Source organism: Falco biarmicus, chromosome 2, assembly GCF_023638135.1.
Source record: "Falco biarmicus isolate bFalBia1 chromosome 2, bFalBia1.pri, whole genome shotgun sequence".
NCBI classification, from domain to species: Eukaryota; Metazoa; Chordata; class Aves; order Falconiformes; family Falconidae; genus Falco; species Falco biarmicus.
This window is the reverse complement of record NC_079289.1, coordinates 78252418-78273239: the sequence shown is the minus strand read 5'-3', so window position 1 is coordinate 78273239 and position 20822 is coordinate 78252418. Positions and strand designations below refer to the sequence as shown.

General features: G+C 35.6%; 1 protein-coding gene across 2 annotated transcripts in view; it reads left to right on the top strand.

Moving 5' to 3' along the window:
* Positions 1–20360, top strand: part of BRWD1 (bromodomain and WD repeat domain containing 1) — a 64417-nt gene extending 44057 nt beyond the window's left edge. The window contains exons 32-41 of one of the 2 annotated variants that reach the window (XM_056328789.1): positions 96–221; positions 885–960; positions 2186–2230; positions 2843–2989; positions 4132–4284; positions 4561–4730; positions 6382–6617; positions 7738–7926; positions 8447–9430; positions 18112–20360. In XM_056328789.1, coding sequence (XP_056184764.1) covers positions 96–221; positions 885–960; positions 2186–2230; positions 2843–2989; positions 4132–4284; positions 4561–4730; positions 6382–6617; positions 7738–7926; positions 8447–9430; positions 18112–19265 — 3280 coding nt within the window. In that variant the 3' untranslated portion in view covers positions 19266–20360. Of the gene's footprint in view, positions 1–95; positions 222–884; positions 961–2185; positions 2231–2842; positions 2990–4131; positions 4285–4560; positions 4731–6381; positions 6618–7734; positions 7927–8446; positions 9431–18111 lie in introns of both variants that reach the window. The other variant, XM_056328788.1, reaches the window with a different exon arrangement.
* Positions 20361–20822: the final 462 nt, after the last annotated feature.

The window sequence follows — 20822 nt, the reverse complement described above, 5'->3', positions numbered from 1 at the left end:
TCTGATGGGCACAGAAAACTACCAAGATTTAATTTTTGCAATTTTAAAGCTTTTCAGCTTAGTGTTAAAGGTGCAGTGTTATTTTTAATTTTAAGGAGGATCTCTGCATTGGTTTGGGAAGTAAGATATATTGAAAGCAATGCTAGGACCTTCAATGAACCTGGGAGTGCTATTGCTAGAGCTGCAAAAAAGATCACTAACCAGCTCTTAAAGTTTATCAAGTAAGTGACATTTTAATCTAAATAGTGCTTGAATACTTGCACTCTTAAATGGTGGGAGAGTATAAGCATCCTAATATCCCTTTGTTGTGAATGCTGCTTCTTTTCATTTCTTACTATTTTTCAATGCACTGCAGGACAGTGATATAATTCTCTTTGACTATTATCTTGACCAGGGAAATACTTAAATGTTCAGCATAGATACGGTTTAACTTTTTCCTTTAGTAGCCTTCACTGGTATTTATAGTATCAAAACATCACTTGACATGAAAGTAGCTCAACCTATAAAGTAAGTTCTGTGCTGTCTAGCATCTGTAGAAGTTCCTGTTGCAGCTTTTCTGACTTGGTTAATTTGAAAGGTTTATTTTAAAAGATGTTAGTTTAGGCAGTCTTCCTGCAAGTAAATCAGGTGTGAAGACACCTTTCAAATCCCTAGTGCTAATTTCACCCTCCTTCCCTCCCATTTTCTGAAATGCACAGTACAGCAGGTTTTCAGATGTAATGTGACTTTCTTAGTAGTATAATCATCATGTGATTTTTATATTTCATTTAATTTTAAGTTACTGTCTTTCAGTTTGTGTAGCTCTTGGCTGTGGCTGGGTTTAATCTAGGAAATGATAACTATGTTTTTGCTATTCCAGTAACAGAGATTTAATTGCATTACAGTGATCAGGACTGTACAAACATTTTTGAATTATGTAGCACAACAGATGATGAACAAGATTGTCTTGATGCTGATCTGGTAAGCTTTTTTAATGAATAATTTCAGTAATGTATGGTTGTAAGAAAATAACACCAGCCTTCAATTATTTTTGATAAAATTGTTCAGTTATTTTTATAGAGATCTTTGTTTATATCTAGACATTTACATAGCTAATATAAACACGGAATATGTTGTGAATGTGGGGAATGATGTGAGGAGATGCTTTATTAAAATAATTTTGAGTTGTCAGTATTCATTAAGAAGTATAACAAATAAGCATTTTTGTGCTGTGGCTGTATGCCAACAACTAGAACAATTATTTCAAGTTTTGCGAGTGCCACTGTATTTCTGAAACGTGTTCATGTGCAGTAATGTAATATAAATATTTCGAGAGTATAGTCTTTCATTGTATTATATGCATCTGTCTATTTGTAAGGTCAAAATTGTTATTCATGTAGTCATAAACGCTAAAAGCTGACAAGTTGGTAACTATAGCAGTGATGCTTTAGCTCAGTATCTCTGTATACCATAATATGAATCATGCATCAGATGTGCATGCCTCATTGAGAATTTAATAGTGTGTATTTATCTTTTATCTGGTAGAGGTAAATATTCACTGTTGCAGTGCTGTATGTTTATTAATAGTGTACCCAAATTTGCCCAAACGGATGTCTTCTTTTCACATCTTGATTTCTAATTTGGCATTTATGAAAAAGACTTCATAAAGTTGGAAAGCAGCTGCTTGCCCTTGCAAGCTAATATGTAGGGAGGAAATTACACCGAGTCCTTTTAGTTCTCTTTCTCACTTCTTCAGCATCACACATTGTAAGTTTTTTCTTTTTACCAAAAGTAACTTGATCACAAGATGTCTTTTCCTAAACTCAGGACAAGAAAATACTCAGAAAGTTTTATGACGTGTATTATCACTGAATTAAATTGTTTACAATCTTTAGTCACTGAGGTTCAAAGCTGATAGGTATCTTTTCATTGCAATTTCTGGTGGTGTTTTTTCCCTTTGTATTAAGGACAAGTGTTGCAGTTGGGAATCTTCAGGTGGTACCCAGGGTCTGTCTTTCCAAGTCTCTCAAATGCTATGTGTGTATATATGTGTTATTTTTTATATGTGCTCATCTTCCGTCTTACTGAGAGAAATTAGAATAAAAATCTGTTTTTATCACAGTATCAAATCTAACGGTACTTTGAGCACCCATTACCTATTTTTTCATATTTAATTTTTAAGATGATTGATTTTTATTTTGTGCAGGATGATGAAAAATGTCTTCCACAAACATCATACAGAAGAAGAAAAGTGAGTTAACTAATCTTTACTATATATACTCAATTCAGGTCCGGCGGGAAGAACTGATTAGCAGACTGTATTGAAATTCTGTGAGGCTGTTGCTCGGTGTTATAGAACATAGTTTTTCCGATGATACTAAGGAAGTAAAATCGTTGCTTAAATAGATCTTTGGTCATTTAATGCTTCTGTACTTGTTCTGCATAGTTTTCTAGGAAAATACTACGTACGAGTTTAATACCAGTGCTGTCCAGTGTAACAGTTTTCAGTTATCTGTATGATACTGAAGTAAAACCATTATTCAGCTGAGATGCTTCAAAAAAATATTTTGAGTGATGGATATTATTAAAATCATCTTGAGAAAAATTTGGTATCAGAAGGTGTATTTTTGTGTGCCTTAGTTATTTAGTAAAAAAACCTTGAAAGATAGTAAAAGTGTGTAATTTGTCAGTTAATTAATAAAGGTTAGGCAAAACATCTGCTAGTATTGTAGTGCCCTTTTTGTTGTAATACAATACGTTTGGAAGTGTGTTTTCTGCTACAGAAATAATTTCAGAGAAATTATCAGGTTTAGGTTTTCTTGTTATATTTCAGTAATGCTTTTTTTCTAACTTTCTTTCCAAGGGACGGGGCTTCAAAAAAGGAAGAAGTGTGAAAAATGGCTATGATGAAAACTGTTGGAAGAAGCAGTGTATGGAGCTGGTGAACTTAATTTTCCAGTGTGAAGATTCTGAGCCTTTCAGGCAGCCAGTTGATTTAGATCAATATCCTGTAAGTTGTTCTTATTAACCTTGTAAAATAAAAATACTACTTAGGTTTTTTCTTTTGGTGTTTGGTATCATAGTAAGATCTCCACATTGCTCTTGCAGCTGTTTATTCTCTTCGTGTTTGTTTGGCTTTAGTCCCAAACCGCTGAAAGAAGTTTGCATTGCTCTGTGCTTAGAACTACGTGCTGTGTGCTCTGCTGCGTCAAGATGTAACATCCATAAAAATATTGACACAGAACACAAAACAACTGTAGAGTGGTGATGGTGTCCAAAAATATCCTGATACTTTAAATATGGTTTGAAACGACTCAGTCTTTTTTTTGCTTGCTTTCTTACTGTCCCTTATAGGGAAATAATTTTAGATAACTCTGTATGTTCTTAATTAAAACTAGTTTCTTGAGGGACAATCTACAAAATCTGTTTACTGAGCCTAAGCTATGACTTTGGGTTGTTTCTTTTCTTTCTCTTAGCTGTTCATGGTATTCCTAATAACTCTTCAGTCTCTTTTGTCTAAAAACCCAACACACTTTCAAGAAAGGAAAAAAAACTTATTAACAAGCATGCAACAGTCTTCATATGGACTTCATATCTTAGGTCTCACTTCAGGTTTTAAAGACATCTTGAGGTTCTCTAAAATTCATTAAGAGGAGAGATAGATGTGTTTTGATTTGAGTTTTGGAAATTTTTTTGTTTGTTTTTTTCTTAACCCAGATCAATTTGTTTCTCATAGTAAAATGCATCAGGGAAAGGATTACATGACTACTTAAGGGCAGTCTCATTTTGATTAACAATAAAAACATTGACCCATTGTTACTGGGTAGCTTTTATTGAGGAAACTTGGGAGAACTGAAACTTGAAATCTGCATATGCAAGCATGTGATGTTGTGTGAACGCATGATCCTTCAGAAATTCTGAAGACCACCTTGAAAATGAGCAAGAGTTTGTATGGGATAATGTGGTGGAGAATTCACATCAACTAAGCTCAGCAGAAGTATTGCTGTCAGCTGGTTAGGTGCTTCTGTTTTCAGCTGATGGTTAAGATAATCTGGGGTCATCTTAGTTACCCTTAAATTACAGAAATAAAATTGATAAGTGGTGGTTGTCCTTTATGCCTTCTGGGATTTTGTTTTCATATGTTTTGTCTAGGATTACAGAGATATTATAGACACTCCAATGGACTTTGGCACAGTGAAAGAAACTCTGGAAGCTGGAAATTACGACACTCCAATGGAACTGTGCAAAGATATAAGACTGATATTTAGTAATGCAAAATCTTATACTCCAAACAAAAAGTCAAAGGTAGCTGTTAATATTGGGGGGGTTATGCTTGTGTTAATGAAATGAAGTATTATTTTGGAATTGGTTTATTTATCAGTACTTTTGATAACACTGCTGATTGGATAGATAGTGGGGGGGAAGTATGACAGAAATACTTAATATGTTTATTTCTTGTTTATCTAGTTGCATAGGATTGCATGCTGTGGTTTTTCTATTTTCTGTACAGGTTTTAATTTTAGAAATGTTTATTCTTGGATGAAAGGTTCTGTTTTTAATATAAGCCACTTCCTTACCTAGATTTATAGTATGACCTTGAGATTGTCAGCACTATTTGAAGAGAAAATAAGACGGATTGTTTCAGACTTCAAAAATGGTCAGAAACAGAATGAAAAACTACGAAGAAACCAGAGGTATACTAGAAGATTTCATAATCAAAGCTCAGTGCAACATCCTACCAAAATGCTCAGGTAATGAAATTACGAAGATGTAGATATATATCACAGCTGACTAATGTTCATATTGACTGTCACATTTAGTCTACTAAGAAGAGACCGATGGGTTTATTAAATGGCTAGCTAACTTCAGTGAGACTTTGTACAATTACTTCTCCTGCAGTAGGAAAGACATACTAAAAAAAAAAAAGTGGTTTTTTTGTAGTATAAAACTGGCTGTGAAATACCAAAGGCAATGAAGAGTAGAAAAGGTTGGGGTTTTTGCTTTTCTTTTTTTAAATCAGTTGAGGAATGAATATTTACTCTGAAATAAGGAGGAAGGAAACAAAGATTTACTTGCTGTATATTTTATGGAGATTACAAAGCTACATATGTTATGTGTTTTATCATGCACAGAAGAAAGTCAGTCCTATGGAATTCATAGAAATTTTCACTTAATGTAGCATTCTGTTGGTAGCTAGAGATGTCTTTTCTCTTTCAAAGGAAAACAAGCCTTTGAGACAACGGCTGATTGACACAATTATCTCATGTATTCTTAATTTGCATATGGGATGAAGTGAGGTAAAACCAAAATCTTGGAAACTTGATTTTATACCTTCCTGCTATTGTCCAGCTTTTCTCATCTGGCAATGAAAGGACAGGAATAGGAGTATTAAGAAAGAAAAGAAAGAAAAATATCTAAGAATACATTACTTTGCCGTGTTTGATTTTCTTCTGTTACAGTTTCAGTGGATTACTTCTGCACTTTGCAATTGTGTTACGTATACATGTTGGATTATACTACAGGCATACCTAGCAGTGGGCTTTAAGCTTTACTGGGATTATTCCCTGGGTTCTCATTTCTTTCCGGAGAAATAAAGATACAAACAATCAGGATAGACAGAAATTTTCCATTGAAACGACATTTCTGTTTGTATCTGAAGAATTGTATGTGACTGGTAAACAAGTCAACGGTGGTCAGCAGGGCTGAGGTTTGGGAGTATTTGGGAGAGTGTTTGGATAGCAGGAAGAGCATATATACCTTGTGTGCCTAGATGAATATCTGAAAACTTGTGACTGTAAGGGAGCAACTGATAAAATAGTTCTAAATGTGAAAAGAAGTGACTTATCACGACTGCATGTAGCACACTAACGTGTATAGTAAGGAAGAATCAGTTTGGTGAGTTTCTCTACAAGCATGTGTTTTATATTAGACAGTAAACTTTAAAGATACACCTTATTTGTGTCTTTGGAACTCAGTTTATTGTGGAATAACGTTAGTATGCATAGCACTTAGTTTGAGCCTTGTGTGCAATTAACAGGAGACTGGCAATTCCAACAGAAATTGAGGCTGCCGTTGCAATTTCCTGGTAAACGATAACAGGATGTTGCTGTCCAGAAGGCATCCAGTATTAACTTGTTTCTCGGAGCAGAGAAAGAATGTCTCCTCATGTGTAACTTCATTAGGAGTGTAGACTGTTATTTTAATTAAAGTAGTTAATACTTATCCTAGTCAAAGTTAAAATTGTCCCGCACCATGTTAACTCACAAATCTAAGGACCCTTCCATAAAATCATATGGCATACAGTTAATTAAACTTTCAGGGAGAAATATTGTTAAAATAGTTGCCACTATTTCTCATGGTGTTACAACTTGCATTGCTTTTACTTCTTTCCCCTTTCACTAGAAATTTGAAGCAGAAACCATTAAAGTCTCAGGCAGAAATTGAATCTGAGCAGGAAGATTCTTTCACTCAACCTACCTCAAGCAGAGCCGCCTGTGTTGCAAGCCATAAACCGAATGCTAGAAATTACAACCATAGTTCCTCTGGTGAATCCTCTGATTCTGCATGCCTGGCATCCTTTGAAAGGAATGGAAAAGCTAGATCCACAACACTAACAAATTGTTCTGCATTATCATCAGGTCAGAAATCGAATCTGTTTCAGATGAGGATTTTAATCTTGGTCATATCAACGAATTTTTCAGTGTTTCCCTTCCTTTATAATTGTCGTAATTTACAATTATGTTCCAAGTTGTTAAGCAAGGTTTGCATTTATGTGAAATTTTTTAGACAAGATTTCTATGCAGTTTGTTTTTTGTGTAATACAGAATTTTGTGTGTATTAATGAATTTTGGACACTTATTACATTATTGAATGTTATAAAAAGATCTGTGTACTAAACACAGAAGCATTTGCTTTACAATCCCATGGAATGCATTGAGCTTACTTAACTTCTATAAATGAAAAAGCTTGCACCTAAGCAGAAATTGGTCAGTGGGATAATTTGCTCCACAGAGCTGTCTTCGTTGTATATCCATTTTGCAGTCAAATGGATGGTATTTTTTTTTGCAGCTTTTATATGGGTATTCATAACAAAGCTGAGTGGAGTAAGACTGATGATTACTTGGTCACTTGATGCTCTTTAAGTCTTACCAAATAGAATAATGGAATTTCTTTGTTTCAAGCAGCTCTTCTGCAAAAGTGGTTGTAGTGAATGGATATTTCTTATTTTAGAGGAAGATGTAGTGTATTTGATAATTGGTACTACATAAAATATAGGCTATATTCCCATATATGTTACATTAAAATTGTCATCCAAAATTAGTAAATAACAAAAGGTCCCTGAGACATAAAAGCCTTCTTGTCTTTTCCTTCTTCCCCTCCATCTCACCTTGACAAAAACTCAGCTTCTTTGAAAGAATAAGAGTGCAAGTTCTGGTAAAATAGATTTGTCAGCTTATGTTTTGTTATTTTTTAACATGCTTTTCTCTTAATTCTCTTATTTGGAAACAGCTGTGTTATTTTACTTGAAACTTAAATATAGGCTAATGAAGATTCCTATCACTGAACACTGTATAAATATGGAGTGGCATATTTTATAGAGCTATCAGTTTCCTATGTGTAAGTCATTAAGACATCATAGTGTATTTTAAGATAATATCATGAGGAAATTTTTAAGATTTCCTGGACCAGCAAAATGTAGCTCTTAAGTGGAAGCTAACTGTATGTTTAGAATTCTAACTGAATATTTATTTTTAGCAGAAAGTGAAATAGAAGGTTCTTTGGTTTCTTCATCTACTTCTTCATCTTCATCCTCTACAAGTAGCTCAGAAGACAGCAAAGAGAGCTCTGTGGCTCTTGTGTCACCTCCACTACACAATGGTGTATGTAGAAGAAAGATCAGCAATTGTAGGATAACTAGAAATCGAGCTGCTCAGAGAAAACAGATAGGTAAGATCTGAGTAGTTATCTTGTGAATGGCCAGTAACACAAGTGTGTATATATGTAAATAAATATTTTACATATACAGCAATTTAAAAAATAATCATTACATTAACTTTTTGATTGGTGGTAGTTCTGAAGCTCTCAAAGTACTACACTCAACTTTGAAAAGATTTTTTTTTTGTTGTTGTTTTCCAGTACTTAGGGGAGGAGGGCAGAAACCGAGAGCCTAGTGAGAGGGAATGTTTTGCAGCATTTTGTATCTTAATGAAAGTAAAAGCAATAATTTGTAAAGAAGTCCTTGTTTTCACGAAACTAGAATAAAGCTGAAATTTATACCTTAGCTAAATAATTTCTCTTTGCAGATAACAAAAGTACATAGCTATTAGTAGGAGTGTATTTCATTTGTTATGTCTGTGGGTTGAACCTGTTCCAGATTTGACAAGACTTAAGAAGCTGCTATTTTTACATTTAAGGTAATAATCTCTTTTTTTTTTTTTTTTTTTTTTCCCCCCCCCTCCCTTTACAGGAGCACCACTTCAGGAGAATGGGAATATAAGAAAAACTGTCAGGAAAAAGTTATATGGAAGTGACTCTGAAAATACTTCTTCGGTGGTGACATCTGAGTCGCTCAGTAATAGTACTGGTAGACACAGAAAAACTCCACGCAGAAGTGCTGCTGTGGCTGCTAATAAGTTAAGGCTAATGAGTGATGTGGAGGAAGAAATTTCAAGCTCAGAAAGTATTGGCATTGGATGCAGGAATAGAAAACTGCCTCACCGAAATGCCTCAGCTGCAGCCAGACGGATGTTACTCGAGGGGTCTGAGGATGATGTAGGCTTAAAGTCTGAAAGTGAAAAAGAAATAGAAGAGCAGCTTACCAAGAGGAAGATTCTTTCTCAATCTGGTTTATCTGTTGCACGAAGAAAATTTGTTAGTGAATCTGAAAATGGAACTTCAGATTCTGAGACAGACACACAGATGAAGCAGAAAAACTGGCAAAGCAATGGTCATAAACAGTTACGTGGGACAGTCCGTGCTGCGTCTCCCAAACTGAAAAGTCCCACCCTAGACTTTTCAGAGGATGACTCCAAAAGCCATAATTCAGAAGATGGGAGCAGTCAGAAAGTTTCTGACCAGTCAACACCTGCACATAATAAGCCTGTGGTGAGCAACTCTGAGGATGAAGTGGATTCTGAATTGGATAGATGGAACAGCAGAAAAGTAGCTGGTCTGCAGCTCGCTCCTTCTTTTAAAAAAGCAAAAGTCTTGAGTGATTTAGAGGACACAGCAGAATCTGAAGCGGAAGACAGAGAGAATGGGAGAAGTTTTGTCTTTGAAAGCTTGGTGCCAGTTAGAATTTTAAGGAGTCAAAGATCTGCACCTGGTGCCAGCTTCAATCACTCTTCTGATACAGAATCTAAGACAGATTCCAATAACAGTAATTACTGTGAAACTTCTTCAAAAACAAAGAAGAGGAAGAGAAAAGGAAAACCAAAAATCATTAGAAAAGGTAAAATTTTTACAGTTAACGCATCTAACTCTTGATACTGACTAGACAGAGAAAATATGAGATTAGTAACTGGATAATGACTGGGAAAATCTGGACTATAAAAAGTGTAATAGTGTTCCTTGTTGTTCTAAAATCACTATAAACAGGGGAAGGAGAACTGTAAGCTATGGTGATGATAACAGTGTCTAGAAATCTAGACAGGTTTGGAGCTGGAGGTTATCAAACATAGCACTGAGAAAACTAATAGTTTGGTGTAGTTCTGTGGCGTTTAGAATTCAGACTCAACACTGGTCATTCTTGTGCAATTTGGGCAATACATTTCTCTATGAAAAACTTGTCATTAAATCATGATTGTTCTTTCCATATTTAACTTACACTTCCTTATCTGCGTGGCAGTATGTAGTAACTAATGCTAAAATACCTGTTCTGAAGTAGTATTGCTGTGCCTGCTTGTTGTGACAGATGTAAGAAACACCAGCTTTCAGGTTGTCAGCATGAAACTAAGTGATATTCTAAAGGGTGCTGTGAACAAGTTCTGTGGTGTATATCTCAAGGTAGCAAAAAATCTCAAAAGGAGCAGTACGTTTGTCTTTCTTTGGACTGTTTCTTGTTCTGAGAATTTTGGTAACAAAACACCTCTGGCTTGTAGTCCTGTTACGTGGAGTTTGCAGGTAAAGTAATAGTTCTTACTTTAGATTATCGTTATTTTCTGTTGGTGTTTTCTGTACCAAAGCAGACTTACAACTGTTATTTTCCGATGAAGTAACTTTATTTTTGTTTATAGTCTTTTGAAGTAAATTTGATTGAAAGATGTTTTAATTATTCTTATTTCCATGGTGTACAGTGAAACCTGTAACTTGATTTGATTTTTTGATTTTATTCTGCCAATGATGTGTAGTGTCCTTAAGACAGGGAGGCACCTTGATGTTGCGTTGGTAGTGTTCTGGTGCATGTCTTGGCTTTTCCTAGGTTCAACATACAAGGGTTTGGGTGCTTTTGGGGGGAGGTTGTGTGTGTGGGAGTGCTGTTACAGATACAGTGGTGACCTTTCTGTTACTTGCTTTAGTTTTATAGGTTTATGGGTGTCTAAGTAACGTATCTAATTGAAGCATCATGTCACTGTTCTAACTATATTATCATACTGATACAACATTACATGAGATCTCTGTAAAGCAGTTAACAGCCAACTGGAGTGAAGAAATGACAAATAGTTGCAGAAGTAAGATGTACTAACCATTTGGCTTGTTTCAAAAAGTTTAGCTTTTCACTTTTTGGTTGGTTGGTTTTTTTTCTATAATTTATCTGTCACTCAAATGCTTGCATGTGCTGCTGACGCATTATGATTTGGACATTTGTTTTTTGGGGGCTTTATTTTAACTTCTCAGAATGATACTAAGATTTATTAAACAGGTTCTGTACATTGTGTCTTCACGTCGTTGGGGAATTGGTCCCGATTTAGAATTTGAAAGACTGTTCAGAGGTCGTGTTTGGTCTAATCCTTCCAGATCTGTCACTGAATTACAGATACCAGATTATGAATTTCTAAAAACTAAGGAATTTGGGGTTGGGGCTCTTGGTTGGGTTTTTTTGTTCCTATTCCCCACCCCCCCAAAAAAAAAAATTCTGAAAGATTTTAAACGTTTTAGAAAAACTTGAGAGAATACCCATAAGTAGCAATAGATGCAGTTGAATCATTAGCTTTTTGTATATCTAACTTTATTCAAGTTCAATTTATTCAGTATGTTTTATAGTGAGTAAAGCAAAATTTTCAGGCTTTGAGAGCTCTCATCACTTGCACTTATCCTAAAAAGGAAAATGAATATGTTCAGGAAGAATGAAATGTGCAGGATTGCATTATATGAACTGTTGCGCACATTTATATGTAGCATTTGGGTTTATTTTAAAGACTTCATTATATAGCTTTTCTTTTATTATTATGGTGTGAAGATCAATCTTGCCAACGGTTTTCCTTACCCACCTCCCTCAAACAAAGTAGTCTATATTGTTTAGCCTTAATGTGTGGGTTGGCGGGAATTTAGTGCCTCACAAATAGTTATCAAAAGGCTTTAAGGGAATTAAAGAAATAAAGATGCTCAGGCTCAAGGGGTTGGTTTGTTGTTTTCCATACCAAGCATACAAAACAGAATTAAACTTTTCTGATTCACATAATACTCAGAGTTGAAGATTGTCATGTTTCAGAGCAAAAATTCCTATCAGTGTTTTCAGTTACTTCCCACAACACTTAATTTGGAAGTTGAGAAAAGTAAGAGCCATCTTCGGTATTGCATTACAAAAGAATAAAATCTGTGTCCAAGCTGCATCCTTACCCATGTTCAGTGTCAACTGAATGCTGCCTTGCCAAAAAATAACGTGGGGGAAAGGATTATTTTTGACAGTGTGTATTTTTTTTCTTCCAGACTGAGTAAATTTTTATCAGCCTTTTATTTCACATTTTCATGTCCTCTCGGTTAGTGGCTTTGATACACACTTGTATCAAAGTGTAAGAATGTTGAGAGGAAAATGATTGTCTCTTGAGATGAACCTGTCTTGACAGTTTTCCACAAGGAATGCTTACTACTTTTGTTTAAAAAAAAAAAAAGAAAAGAAAAGTCTTAGTATTTATAGCTACTAAATGTACTGCAGATGTTTCTTAATGTTTGTTGTGGTTTAACCCCAGCCAGCAAAGAAGTACACACAGCTGCTCTCTCCCTCCACTCCCCGCATCCCCAGTGGGATAGGGGGGGAAAATCAGAAAAAAGGTGAAGCTCGTGGGCTGAGATAAGAACAATTTAATAATTGAAATAAAATATAATAATTGTAATGAAGAAGAGAAAGAAACAGAAGGGAATAAAACTTAAGGAAAAAAAAACCCAGGTGCTGCACAATAATACAACTGCTTACCACCTGCTGACCGATGCCCAGCCAGTCCCCCAGCAGCGATCAGTGGCCCCCAGCCAACTCCCCCCAGTTTATATACTGGGCATAATGTTATATGGTACGGAGTATCCCTTTGGCTAGTTTGGGTCAGCTGTCCTGGCTGTGTCTCCTCCCGGCTTCTTGTGCACCTGCTCCTGGCAGAGCATGGGACACCGAACAGTCCCAGACTTAGTGTAAGCACTGCTGAGCAACAACTAAACCATCAGTGTGTTATCAGCATTATTGTCACACTAAATCCAAAGCACAGCACTGGACCAGCTACTAGGAAGAAAATTAACTGTATCCCAGCTGAAACCAGTCTGTGTTTCAACATTAGTCATGTGAAAGCATCCCAGATAGACTTGAACTGCTGAGTTCTGTAATTGACTATTTAACTCTAGACTTGTCAGAACTAGGTTGCCGTAGTCTCTAAAGTTTAAGAAAATGGAGGGGGGGGGGGGGTGTGTGTGTGGAGTGGATAATGGCTTTATGGAACTGAAAATCTTACTTGAATGTGCTTCACATGCCAAAACTTCCGAGTCAAATACAAAACTTAAGTTGGTTTTTTTTTAATGGGTGGGATTTGTACCATTACTTTATGAGATTTGAAGACACTTCTAATATGATAAAAAAGGAATATGTTTGTACAAATACTTAATCTAGTGCAAATTTTTATTTTTTAGAGTAGGCAATTGGTAACATTTCCCTTATCAAGCTTGTTTAACACATCATTTCTAAGGAGAAAACAAGACTGGTTAATTATAAACACTTTTCCTTATACCTTTTGCGTAAACAGTGATGCCAAACTGGTACAGAGTAACTGCTCAGAGGCTAATTTTGTCTTTAAGCAGCAAAGGTATTTATGTCATGAAACGCCGGGGAGCTAGCCGATTCACACCAGACAAACTAGCTCCAAAGTTTTCCATGAAAAGTCATGTAATTTATACAGTTTTCGCATGAGGTTACAACATCTTTACATACATAATTTGATTTTGACACCTAATCATCCTGTTCATAATAGGTGGGATGTAGGTGGAGTAAACCTTTCAACTTTCTTAATTCAGCGATTTCCTGACTCATGGTCTCCTTATCTCTTTCAGGTGCCCACCTTATCTTTTCTAATTATTCAGAGCACATTAACACAAGCACAGCATCACCCAGAGCATTGTACCAAACTCATCCTGACTAATCTTTTTAAGACCTTGCTCTGTTTCAGCATTTCCCATGAAATATATAGAAGCTGCCACACTGGGTAGCTAACACTAAGCTTTTGATCTCTTTAGCTTGTCCTTTGAATGTAACATGACTGTTCAGTTTATATTGTTGTGTTGTAAGGCTTGATGAAAGTCTGGTTTTTCTTCTTGCCAATTCTTTAATACTCTGGTGAAACTGTAGCTTCTGCTGTGTTGTACTTTTTATGTCCGTGGGTGTGAAATACTAATTTATTTTCCAGCTCTAAGTTGGAGCAAAACTCCTCTTGCTCACATTTTGTCTCTTAAACTTTTTTGATTCTTTTTTTTTCTTTTCTTAATTTTACTTAGGCTATTAGCTTCTTTGGCAATCAGTGTTCATTCACTAGATAAAACTGCCAGTCATAAAAGCAAATTGAGCATTTCTTTCCATGTGTAGTAGGCAAGTGTCAATATGTGTTATCAGTTAGTTGCCAAGGGCTGCATTTGCTTAATAATCATAATAACATTACCAAAGACCTTAGTGAGAGTCAGTAAGAAAATAAACAGTACATGTTTTTAGTTTAATATCCATCTTTTTGCTTTAAGGTGGGGTTGTTTGTTATGGAACAGTCTTAATTCAAAATGTTTAATGTCCCCTGCCCTGTATAACCACCCAAATGTTGAAATGTGTGCACAGCAGAATGTAACTTTTTTGGTTTACCGTAAGTTTTAAGCTGATGCCCTTTTAAAACTTAAGAGACCCCATCTAAAGGAAATCCTTCAGGTAAGTATGGGGCAAGAGTAAGCATCACTGGATTTCTGAAATGAAAAGCTGTGGAATATGCTCTTTAAAAGTCAATAAGAATAAAATACAGTAATGAATACTTGCATTGTTTGGGTCTCATTGCAGAGTCATCTGCCAGGAGGGCTCAGGATGCTGTTAACTTATTGAGAAACTTAATGTTATTTTTCCAGCATGTACAGAACCAGAATACTTAAAGACATAGGGCCAAATCTGAGGCTTCTTTCCTGTCAAAGGGGAATATATCGTTGTCCTATACAGTGTTCCTTCTAGGCAAGTAACTTCCGGGCTTTTCGTTTTCTTTATATTGTGAGTTATTCCACCCTGCTGTTTTGTTGGAACATTAGTTACCCGGTACATGAAATGATAGCTAGCTTTGCATGTTTACTGTAAAACAAAATATTTCCATTTCATTTTATCTAATCTTTTAATCTAATTCAGGATATGATTGCAGGTAGTCACATAATTATTTTTAAATTAGCAGATGCCCTTTCTAGCTCAGTTTTTTCCTCAACAGGCGCAACAACAGATGCGCTGTTAGCACAGCCTAGTTTACTGTGGTTTGCCGAACAGCTGCATGTATTGCTTCTTTCAAAAGAGGCTGATAGTTAACTGTAAATAGGAGTCTAAACTGGCTTTTACTTCTAAAAGTTATTGTTAGGTACTGCTGGAGTATGTGCCTGCTTTTATTTACATACATACATATAGGCACATAGATATTATATAAATATGTATTTAAAAATAAACATATATTCTCTCTATGTATAACTGTCTATATACTATGTATACTATGCAGTTAACCAGCTGAGCAGTTTATGTGGAAGTTTGGTTATTTTTTAAATATATAATACATATACACCACATAAAATATAGTATATTGTAATGTATAATACATAGTGTATATATAGCACTGCAATGTATATTTATATTCTATATTTTACATGATATAGATGTATATACATGGCATGGTTTTATAATTATTTTTTTTAAAAAAAGGCAGAGTTTTCACATAAATTGCATAACTGGCCAGTAGGGGTTGGAAAATACTTTGCGGACTGTAGTGCACCCTGCAGATTACCTGACTTGTAGGTATGGCTGGATATTCCTACCCACTATTGCAGCCTGGACTTCCAGGATTAGTGTTTCATGGCATGAACTCCAGGACTGCTTGTCACAATGGTAAACTTGATGGACAAGGCCTTCATATCGTGGTGCCTTTCTTCTAAATGTTCTCCCAGTTCTTGCGGGTAGTAGAGTTTTTTCATCCTCTCCTTCCTGCCTGTGCAATCTGTTTGTACCTTTGCAGCATTTAATTCAGGATGTTCGTTGTGGAGTTTCATTAAGCTTTAATTAAAGCTTTTATTAAAAAATAAGATTAGTTATATACAGATTTGCACCTAATTTAAGCTTTTGCATAGAAAATGTAGTTTTAATATTCTGGTGCTGTGTTGCAGAAAGGCTGGATTCCTTTATCCTTTAGTCTTGCATTCCATCTTATGAGTTAGCTGCTGAAACTTTGAAAATACACGTGATCTGTTTATTATGATAAAGTTGGGTTTTTTTTATTCTAAAAACATGCATCTGCAAACAGCTAAGCATCTAACTGTGAAAAACTGGCTAAAATAATTCTATGCATTTTTTTTAACTGCTTTTCTTGGAATAGTTCCAGGTGATGTCTTTAAGATTTAAACATTTATTTCTTCAGAAGGCAAAAGGAGATTTATTAGTACTCATCATTAAGCCTGAGCAGTCTTTTCCTCCTTTCCAAACTGCCCTTCTAGAATGCCAGTGTAGCTCAAAGCAGATGCAGGGGAATTTTAATCCTGGGGTTGGGTTATACGTTTCCACACTAACTGGTCAAAATGTCTCTTCGTACCAGTATGCTGCTGTTTGCCACTACTAGTATGTTAAGATGTATCATTACATTTATGTACAATATTTTCCTGTTTCAGGTGTAATTTACCATGGTTAAAGCTCTTTGCTCCTGCCTGTTCAGGGTTACCTCCTAACAGCTATGAGTGGCAGCCGTATGTTGTGTGCACGTCTACTTGATAGTATTGTAGTACAGTATATAATTTAAGCTTTAGCTCTTCATTTTTTTTATCTGTAAATTAGTTCACCTTTTATACAGCATTATGTGGTGGTATTTAGCAGAAATGTGTTACAAATTGGCCATAAAATCAGACAGTACAAATAGTAACAGTAGTAGTGTTCATGTATAATTTCTGGAAACTATTAGAAAAGACGGTAAATTAATTATCCTTTGGAAATGTAAAAATAGGAATATACATGAGTTGCACATAAAAAGATTTACATTGAAATAACGATCAGATTTGGTATCTGAGGAGATTTTTTAATATTGGCACTCAAGCTGGACGTTGACTTTGTTTCCCATAACTTTTTTTTTACTTTTCTAAATACATCTTCAGTGCATTTATTCTTGTCAGAGTTTAGGGAAAATGTTGCCCTGTCCTTACCTCAAAAGTGAGGAACTTGTGAAAAAGAGAGTACAAGTGACTTGCAGTGTTAACACTTCTGGTTGAGCTGGTCAGAAGGAGCAAAGAACTGAACCTTACTTGGTGTTAAGTCTCGTGCTACTGTTCCTGTCTGGGTGGCTGTCATTCTCAGAAGGCATTTGGCCATTAGCAGTTCAGATAATTGAAACAAAGTTAGTAAGACAAGCTTGTTTCATCCCTCTGTAAAGGAAGACAAAAGAGCGTGCCCTCTCTAAACTCCTCTTGTTTCCCTAAATTTCTGCTTAAAAAAACCACTTAGTTGCCTAGTGTTCTGCAAATATACAGTGGCTGCCGTGATTTTTCTGTTTGCTGAGTACAAGTAGAGAATAATCAAAAGTAATGAGTTTAAGCTAGAACAAAATTGACTGTTATCAGGAGATAATAGCCTGATATAATGTAGGGGCTTTAATGGAGTACATATGTATCAATTTCGCTCATAAAATCAGTAACAGCTACAAAGAAATATGAGATGGACAACAATCTTGGGAAAACTAACTTTGCAAAACACATTTCTGCAAAAATAGCAGAATTTTATTGTTTTTTATCAAGTCTATGCAAAAAACTTCGAGAGTTTCTGCTTTATACTTACGAGTAAATCTGTTTTATTTGGGAGATGAAAGTTGAAATCATTGATCTTCATAGCATCACATTATTACAGAGTGCGTATTTTTTTTAAAACCCAACATAACAACAAGGGCTATATTAAAAATAAAAATACTGAACGGAAGATTCACTGTTACAAGCAATCTTACTGTTTAAGTTTCTGAGGAACTGAACAGTTTAAATGTTCTGTACACATGTGAAACAATACTAAAATTGTGAAATCCATCTGTGGCTTATGTCTACATAAAATACTGTAACCTTTTTTTTTTAGAAACAAAAGGTCTAAAATGTATAGTAATTAATTTTGAGAGTTCTAGTAAGAAAATTACAGCTTTAATGATAGAAGTATTAGTAATATGAAAGCATTTGTTTGCTAAGTTAGGTAATACTTAATTTCTAAGCTAATTCGAGTATTCTAACTGGAGTATTGCTAAAGAACGTTACTTTTAAACCGGTTCATTATCTCAAAGCACAAGAGTAATCCTGAGAGTTAACAGTATGCTTAGGACTGGCTGATTGTGCTTTTAAAAAAGGCTTAAGGTAAATTGGACATAACAGTTGCAATTTAAATAAAAATGCTTTTGTGTGTTTTATTAAATGTAGTAGAGCTTCTGCTTAATTATTTCAGGAATGTAAATTACTAAAAAGAGCTTTTACATCTTTATTTTGTAGAATCACTATCTGAGGAGACTGGACAAAGTGCAAAAGTGCTCAGGAGCAGGACGTGCATCATTAACTACAAGAAACATATAAATCTGTCTAATGTGGCTGAGAAGAAAAATCCACGCAGATGTGCCACTTTGGCAGCTAATAAGATTAAGATAATGAGTGATATAAAGGAAGAATTATCAAGCTCAGAAAGTGTTTACACAGTAAAGAAGAACAGAAGACAGTTTCATGGCAATGTTTCTGCAGCATCCCGGAAGAAACTGATTGACAGTTCGGAGGCAGATGCTTGCTTAAAGTCTGAAAATGAGAAAGAACAGTTTCCTGGCAGAAAAAAACTTTCCTGCCCTGAATCATCTGCTCCTAAAAGAAAATACATTAGTGAGTCAGGGAACGAAAAAACAGAATCAGAGGCAGAGATAAAAGTGACTCAAAAGTGGAACGATGCTAACCACAAGCAGGCAAACAAAACAGTCTGTACTGTAGCTCTTAAAAATCTCAAATATGACTCTTCAGAGAATTCCACAAACCACAAGATGGAAAATGGGAGAAATTGGGGAAGTTCTAGTCAGTCGACTTCAGCCCACAACCATTGTACAAGCAACTCCGAAGAGGAGGTAGATTCTGACTTAGCTAAACACAAAACTAAAAATATTAGAGAAGTCTCAAATAAAAAATCTAGAGCTTCTTTCAAAAGATCAAAATTACTGGATGACTTCAAAGAAACAGCAGAATCTGAAACAGGGGGGAAGAAGGATGAAAAAAGCTCAGAATCAGAGAATGTGGAAGCACCTGGGACTGCAGGAAGTTCAAAAGCCAGTTTCAATTTTTCCTCTGATTCAAAATCTGGAACTGATAACAGTATCTATAGTGATGCCACAGAAACAAGAAAGAGGAAAAGGAAATCAGAAATGATTAGAAAAGAAATTACCAATTCCAGTTTACGTAAGCCTTCTAGAAGACCCCAGCGAAGGAAACGTTGGAAACCTAATAAAGAAAATGACTCTGAAGATTTGGATTACACCCAATACAGAAGAGCTAATCGGCGTTCTAAGATAAGAACTCGGAATGGTGGTAGACGGACTGTGAGATACGATGATTGTGATGATGATGATGATGATGACGACAGAGGTTTAGATGATGCAGATTGCAAAACGTAACCTTAAAAGGAAAAGCCAGTCCACTTTTTTTTTTTTTTTTTTATGGTAATAGCACTAGAACTCATGATGGATACTGGCTTTTCTTTGTCCTACATTTCAGGGAATATATTTATATTTTTCTATGAAAAAGTTATGAATGTGATTAGATGATGACTTTCTCCTTTTCATATTTTGACTTGCACTTGCCTGCCCATGTAGCAGCATTTAGCACAGATGCCAAAATGTGCCTCATTATAGGGGCAATTTTTTGTCTTTACTGGTATTTTATTACATATAACAAGAGTTAAAAAAAATGTTAAAGCACTGCGCAACAGATTAATGGCAGTATGTTGAGTATTATTGTTATGGGTGCTGCAATGGAATACTACCTAGGTCATACAACATTCAAGAACAGATTTCAAACATCTCTAACGCTGTATGAAATCATATACAATAGTAACAGGCTTATAAATAATACTATACACTATAAAAATCTGGTGGATGCTAGCATTGCATCAAAGGAGTAATGAATGGTCACAGGGCCAATAACTTTACAACTTGTATTAATACAGATGTTAAAGGTTCTGTACTTCCATTATTGATAACGTGACTAGAACCAGTTACCGGTGACAGAGTCTATTTGCCAATTAAAAAGGCATATTGGTGCTGGTGGAGATAGGGTTTATGCTGACAGGTAGTACTATCATCATCAATGTGACTTCTATACTGTAAACTTAAGCATATGAATGCAGGTGAACTCTTGGGCCTAAGGGTTTTTGTGTGTTTTCTTTATAAAATAGAAAAACAAACAAAACACTTGTTCTGTTTTCTTTATGCGTGAAAAGCTTAAGGTGCAGGATTCTTACATTCCAGACCTTTTTGCTACATTTCTGTTGTTCTTCCATATTTAAACTTTTAAGTGCTTTAATGGTAGACTTCTCATTGATTAAAGCATATCAGTTTCTGATTTTTGCAGTATATCTTCTATTTTCGAAGTGTTTGAGGTGGCTGTTGTTGACAGGAAGTAATTCTTGCATAGAAGATCGAAGAAAATTTCTTTAGGAAAAATGTGTACATTCTTGCTTGACCACATATCAACTACGAGAACACACGGCACCTCCAAACTCTGACCTTGCTTTTCCCTGGAGCTGTTGTGGCAGAAATCCCATGATTGCTGCCTTCAGTCCAGCACCAGGTGCTCATGCTCTCTGTGCCTTTCCCACTCTCTGCTGCAGGTTTCCTCCCTCTGCTGGCTTCCTTCTTTCCCCTTAGTAAGACTTAGTGACTCCTGATCTCATTGTTCAGTAGGAGGTATGTTAGAATATTGGATTTATCCCAACCCAGCTCATTTTAACTGAAATAGCCAATTTGTGAATCAGTCTTCCAGCAGATTGGACTGGTAGGTTTTTGGGGAGGGGGGGGGGTGGGGGAAGTTAGTGCAGCTGCATAATCAACAGTCATGAATGCCAGAACTGCTTGTGCAAGTGGAAGTGAAGTAACAAGAAAGGGAGTCCCCTTACCAAGCAGTCAGTGAGAACTGCTTCTCCAGCAACATTGCTCTCATTATTTGCCAAAAGG